Source organism: Asparagus officinalis, chromosome 10 (assembly GCF_001876935.1).
Source record: "Asparagus officinalis chromosome 10, Aspof.V1, whole genome shotgun sequence".
In the NCBI taxonomy this organism is placed as follows: Eukaryota; Viridiplantae; Streptophyta; class Magnoliopsida; order Asparagales; family Asparagaceae; genus Asparagus; species Asparagus officinalis.
Window position 1 is genome coordinate 62,032,962 of NC_033803.1, and position 6,566 is coordinate 62,039,527.

Here is a 6,566-nt window from a genome sequence, read left to right on the forward strand (position 1 = left end):
AATCGCTCCAGCTCTGTGGCATACTCCTGTACAGTCCTCTCTCCCTGGACTGTAGCGTTGATCTCCTTCTAGATCTGGAATACCCTTAGGTTATTTTCCACCCCATCGTAGGTCCTCCCCAGCTTCTCCCAGACATCATGCACTCTCCCAAGGCCATCCACTGTGGCAGCAATTGGTTGGACTACAGAATTCAGAAGCCAGATGTACACCAACATATGAGTGGACTTCCACTCATCTCTCCCTGCTGAGTCCTCAGACGGCTCAGTTTTCTCCCCTGTCAGGTATCCCTCTAGGATCCTCCCAGGGTATATTTCACCCGGCGCGACCAACTCAGATATGTCGCGGGTCCATCAAGTTTTACATCGATAGGTGGAAGCTCCACCTTCTTGGGTTGTGGCTTTGTCGAGTTCTCTCCTGCCGACAACTTCATCAGTTGCATCAGTGTTGAGATCTCCTCAGGATTCAACTTCTTGATGATCCCTTCCGTCAGATTTTTGCCAGTCTCCGTCATTGATCCAACTTGTATTCTTGTGTGCAGTGAAAAATTTCGGCAGCACTTCGACAGCACCACAAGAGAGATAGATCAACAAGAGTTCCTGTTTCACCAAGGAAACAAGAACTAGAAGCGGAATATCTCAACCAAGTGAGAAATCGGCTCTTCCTCTCATCAGTTCTAGGACTGACTTGTCGAGGGAACCTAAACAATCTATTACAACTTTAAATATTGTTATTTTCACTTCAACAACCCATTACTGCACAAAACTAAACCCCCTCTCGTTCTCTTACAGAAAGCACAATTATCCACACTGACCTTCAGATCACAACACAACTACTTAATTTTCTAATAAAGAAAACTCCTTTAAAAGAAAAACAAACCGGATCAATTCCTCACGGACGAGCTGAACGAGGATCCCATAGCAGACGTCCCCTCTCCTCTCTGTTCTTGGCCAGCATTCATCGAGAGCTAGGATTTTCGCAGCGGCTTCGTCAGGTCGGGGCTTCGTCAGGTCGTCAACTTCGTCAAGTCCACAACAGCTTCATCGAGAGCTAGGGCTTCAGCGGCTTCGTCGTCCAGAAGCGGAAGCTGTCGACGTTGATCAGTCTGGTCGCAGAGATCGTCGCGTTGATCAGTCGGTCGTCGTCGCAGAGATGAAGAGGCGGAGCGCGGAGATCGAGCGGTCGTCAAGATCAGTCGGTCTTCGTTGCAGCGGTCGATCTATGGGTTGGAGAGGCGGCTAGGTTTTTTTTTAGCTCTGATACCATGTAAAATAATTAGGGTTAAAAGTCTCTTCTATTGATAGAATAGATTGGCTTATATAGCCTTACACACATTTACCTAAAGACCCCTCTAATATCCCTCAATTACATTAACTTCTCAACAAATGGGAATGGACACTTGAGTGGGAAAAGATAGGCCCTCCTAAAGGGGTTAAAGGGTAAAAAAAAAATCCTTAAGAGGTTTAGTGTAATTAGAGAAGTTCAGATGGTCATGCGCAAAACCCCTCTACGCTCTTGAAATCAAATTATAGTTAGGGGGTTATCCGCAGAAAGCCCGAAAGTATCATGACCCTAACCTTTCACCCACTACGCACATTCTTCATCCCGTCCTCATCCTCAACCTCCAGTCCTACTAAAACCAAAGTATGTCCTCCTCCTACGACCGCCTCTCCGAGATCAGAGCCTTCGACGAGACCGAAGCAGGCGTCAAAGGCCTTGTCGATGCAGGCGTCACAACCATCCCTCGCTTCTTCTATGACTCCATCAGCGACAAAACTACCAATCCAAACTCACAGATTTCAATCCCCATAATAGACTTACAGTCCAAAGAACTTGATATCATCGACGAGGTCAAGAAGGCAGCAGAGACATTCGGGTTCTTTCAGGTGGTTAACCACGGAGTACCGCAAGAAGTGATGGAGGGGATGATAGAGGGAGGGAAGAGGTTCCATGAGGAGGAGAATGAAGTGAAGAGGATGTATTACACCAGAGATTTGAGTAAGTTTAAGGTGACGTATAATAGTAACTTTGATCTTTACCACGCGCCTGCGGCGAATTGGAGAGATACCTTGTCCTGTATTATAGCACCTGATGGTCCTGCACCGGATGAACTGCCGCTTGCCTGCAGGTAATTATGGAATCAAACTTCAGTTATTTTCGATGTTGAAGTATATAGATGTTGAAAATGAAATGATGTATGATGTGTTGATAGAAAGGGAGTAACATGACAAATTGTATGTACGACCATGAAATTGACGAATCATGGGATCTTATTGTCTGAACAGGATGCCTTGGATTTGATTTCTGGAAGAAGAATAAGAACTTATCATAAGTAATTCTAGCAGAATTTTTTTTCACCTTTTTTTTTTCTTGCATTTGAGAAAAGATTGAAGCCTGAGATTTATTGATAGTAAAACATAACTAGTATTTTACCGAATGAGAGTATATAGAGATGGAGAGGTGAGAATAAACTAGAAATTTGCATAAGACTAATCAACCGCAACTCCACTAAATAAGGTGATGTGCTCTACCTCATGTCTTCTTCAGTCTTGACTTTTTGAGTAAAAACACGATCACGAAATAAGGCACTGAAGAAGACATCTCCGAAGAACATAGTAATCAAGTAAGAGGCATGCAACATTCATGATCAATTGACAGCCAAACTGAATCACATTCCTGGTGCTATTACTTTTAGGCTATTAGCTACTGCCAGCCAAATTGCAGGCTGCTTGTAGAAAATTTGATTTGCAAAAGATCATTTTTTTTTTGACTATCAACTAAAATGGAAGAAAGAGGAGCACAAAAATGAACAAAGCAACTAGTGTGTTCTTGTACACAGTTTGCATAGATTCAAATTAACATCTTTGATTTAGTACAGAAAAACAAATAAATATATAAAAGCATTTCCAATCAAAATTGAATTTACGATGCATCTTTCCAGTTTTTTTTATCAGTCACACGAATGTCTTCACTTACTATGCATGCCTCATTTACATTCACATGTAGGCAAATAACCTTCAAATACACACAACATATCCAAAAACTGGGCAAAATTTTGTTTGAGTTAATATCGGAGGCATTGGGGCTAAAGCGAGACTATTTGAAACAAATTGAATGTGCTAGAGGTCTTGTCCATGCAGTCCATTATTACCCACCGTGCCCAGAACCACATCTAACTCTGGGAGTCAGCAAGCATTCTGATCCAAGCTTTTTAACTGTTGTTCTACAAGACCACATAGGTGGTCTGCAAGTGCTGCATCAAGACCAGTGGGTTGATGTATCTCCAGTGCCTGGAGCTCTGCTTGTCAATGTCGGCGATCTGTTACAGGTACCTATCGTTTATCATATCAAAAACAAGATAGACTTTTGTTCTTTACGTGCATATGTATTTCGAAAATAATGATGAGTGTTTGACGAAATTATTTCAAATATAAGAAAATAATATCTCTCATTATATCAAAATTTAGGATTCAAACTACAAAAATGAAATCAAAGTGACAAGATATCAAAAATACTTCAAGAGTAAAATACAAAAAACAGAAGTCCAAATGGAGAGTGATTAAAACATAAATCACCATCCAGTGCCCCTTAAATCAACTTCATTGAACCTGCAATGTTTGTTCCTTTTGAATAACATTTGTTACTTTGATAAAAACATTTTTTGGGATGCTTCTTAGAGTTTAGCAGTATATTTTAGAATCTCAGCATGGGAAAATTGAGCTTTTTATGCTATTTCAAGATGATAGGTAGAAACCCAATTATTAATATATTGCATATGATGCTTTTAGGAAGTTCATAATTTGTATTTGTTGTGCATAATGTCTCAAATACCCACCAGTCCAAGAGCAAATAAAACAGTGCTGATAGGCTAACAGGTGCGAAATTACCTAGTCAGATCACTATGAAATGAATTCATAGATAAAAACATTGTTATTATCATGTACTCTCGTCAAAATTCATCAACTTTACTTTAATTGTAATTTTATTATTGACCAATTTGCAGCTGGTCTCTAATGACAAGTTCAAAAGCGCTGAGCATAGAGTACTTGCTAACGAGGTTGGGCCTAGAATTTCAGTTGCATCCTTTTTTACTACATTTTTATCCTCCTCTTCAAGGCTCTATGGCCCTATAAAGGAGTTTTTATCAGCCGAAAATCCTCCTCTATATCGAGAGACTACAGTGAAAGAGTTTGCCACACAATACTACTCCAAAGGATTGGATGGACAGTCAGCATTGACCTATTTCAAATTATGATTACCCTTTATTTGTGCATATATATGTGGTGTATGCAAATAAAGATATACTATTTTACCTGGGTTGGTTGAATGTAAGCAAACTTTATAGCTGGAGTAATGGATGGATGTTGAGATGACTGAATATCTACCTATATGTGTGAGCCCTAAATTTACCGAATCTTTGTCAAGTTAAGAACTCATGCCACGTTGATGCTAAAGAAATGGAAAAAATAAAACCTAAAACAATGCTACTTCATCGTGATTGCTTCAGTTGGATGGTGTCTTTTGCATAAAAGTAAAATGAAAGTGTGAAAATGACCCGCTTTCAGCAGCACTTACATGTGTTTGTAGAAATGAAAATGACCCGCTTTCAGCAGCACTTACATGTGCTTGTTGAAATGAAAATGTCTGTGAATTGAAATATATCATTCTATTTTCTCTTATTTGATCTTCTACCCATTTCTATTCACTCTAAAATTTACTGGAATTACTCATAACTCTATCGTTCTAATGTCTTTTTGTTTTGTTGTTGAACTCATGAACACAGATACATCTTTAATAGTCTTGTTCAGATACATAAGGTGATGCTTCACTTTCAACTAGTTAAGTTTCTTCCTTCACGGCATCAGGCATCATTGTAATAATTGGTTGTTCCTTTAGATCGAGGGGGGATATCTCATCTCATATTGATGTCAAGTATGTTTGTTTTCGACAAGTATGTTTGTTTTCGACAGGATTTTTAGATTTTTCTCATGATGATGGGTTGGACTTTATGTCTAAAAATAGCTTAATTCTATTATTTAATTGACTTCCTTCAATCCTTGGATACAATATATGAGAGAATTAATAAGTACTACTTTCATATAGAAGTCTGCTCATCGATCGTGTTTTGTGATTCCCCCCTCTTATTTCAAGTAGGATTTATTTATTTTTAACCTTATATCTGGTACAACTTTGCTCACTATTACTCTAAATATATTCTTACACGCCCATAAAATCAAATCAAAGATTACATTCATCCAGTCTATATCCATGTAGAGAAGTAAAATTTTATTCCGATACATCATACATTTTCAAATCAAGTTTAATTATAATTTGAAATAGTTCAATGCTGATTGCCCATCCAATCCTTTTGAGTTGTAGTGCATGACAAACTCCTTCACCGTGATCTCTCGATATATAGGAGGACTCTCTGCAGATAACAACTCCTTGATAGGGCCATAGATCCTTGAAGAGGGAGAGAGGTGTGTAGTGAAGAAAGATGCTACTGAAATTCTGGGGCCAGCTTTGTTAGCAAGTACTCTATGCTCAACACTTTTTAACTTGTCATTAGAAACCAGCTGCAAATTGATCAATGTTATAGATAAGATCGAGTTGAGGAATCTAGCGGAAGTAACAACGATACTTTAAAATGACTTTGTCCATGTATTCATGCATGCATATCCATTTCATGGTGATCTGGTTTAAGTATTGCTGCAGCTGTGAGATGCCTAACGTAAAAATGTTCATTTTTTAGACTGACATTTATTTGAGACATTATGTATGACATGTAGAGCATCCAACTTCCTAATGTTGGACCCATGAACTTCCTGATTTTGGAACTTCCTAAAAATTTCGGTTTGGGCTTTTGTTTGTCTTTTAAGTTATGATGATTCTTTTGAGTCAATTTGTGTCCAACTAGATTCACCGAGTCTATCTTTATTCCTAGGTGATTTCGACCCAAAATTTGTTTTCATCTTTCAAACTGAGTTTTTTTTACTACCTTTTGTTTTGCTTTTTGTTTTTTTTTTTTTTCTTTTTGGTGGATATGGATACTCGTTCAATCTAGAGTAGGAATACTTGTTCATAACTTTCAACTTGGAAAATTTTGTTGGCGTTCCTATAGTTTATATCCTTACATTTGCTAGGTTTGGGGCCCTGCTTATTTCCTTGTACCTGATTTGTTTTGTTAAACAGTAAAAATGAAATGCGTGTAAAACACAAACTTAGCATGGCTTGGGTATGATATGTTGAGTTATTTAGATATATTAAGTTAATTAGTTAATATTATAAGGGCTTATTTGTAAAAATGCAGTAATATAAAAAGGGTATCTCTCAGCGAGAGAACCAACCATAATTTTTCCCCAAAAACAACATGGTATCAGAGCCATGTGGCGGCTCCTCTAGCGATACTCTCCGCTGGTGAAGGTCGCTATTTTCTCATTCTCAAAGTTGGGATCTTTAGCATCCAAAGCTCCCTCATCAGCGCCTGTGTCCTTCACTCTGACCGCAGCCTGCAAAGCCGGAGACCGCCGCCTGCAGGGCCGGAGACACCGGACTCTGCTGTTGGCGCC

General features: G+C 38.9%; 2 protein-coding genes across 2 annotated transcripts in view; one reads left to right on the top strand and one right to left on the bottom strand.

Annotated features, from left to right (window-relative positions):
* LOC109825617 (1-aminocyclopropane-1-carboxylate oxidase homolog 1-like) lies at window positions 1,531–4,561 on the top strand. The gene is made up of 3 exons (XM_020392476.1): window positions 1,531–2,125; window positions 3,004–3,325; window positions 4,001–4,561. The coding sequence occupies exons 1-3, from the start codon at window positions 1,644–1,646 to the stop codon at window positions 4,250–4,252; spliced, it is 1,056 nt and encodes a 351-aa protein (XP_020248065.1). The 5' UTR covers window positions 1,531–1,643; the 3' UTR covers window positions 4,253–4,561.
* LOC109825769 (1-aminocyclopropane-1-carboxylate oxidase homolog 1-like) overlaps window positions 5,119–6,566 on the bottom strand; it is an 8,745-nt gene continuing 7,297 nt past the window's right edge. Inside the window, exon 3 of the mRNA XM_020392657.1 lies at window positions 5,119–5,573. Coding sequence (XP_020248246.1) covers window positions 5,322–5,573 — 252 coding nt within the window. The 3' untranslated portion in view covers window positions 5,119–5,321. The remainder of the gene's footprint in view (window positions 5,574–6,566) is intronic.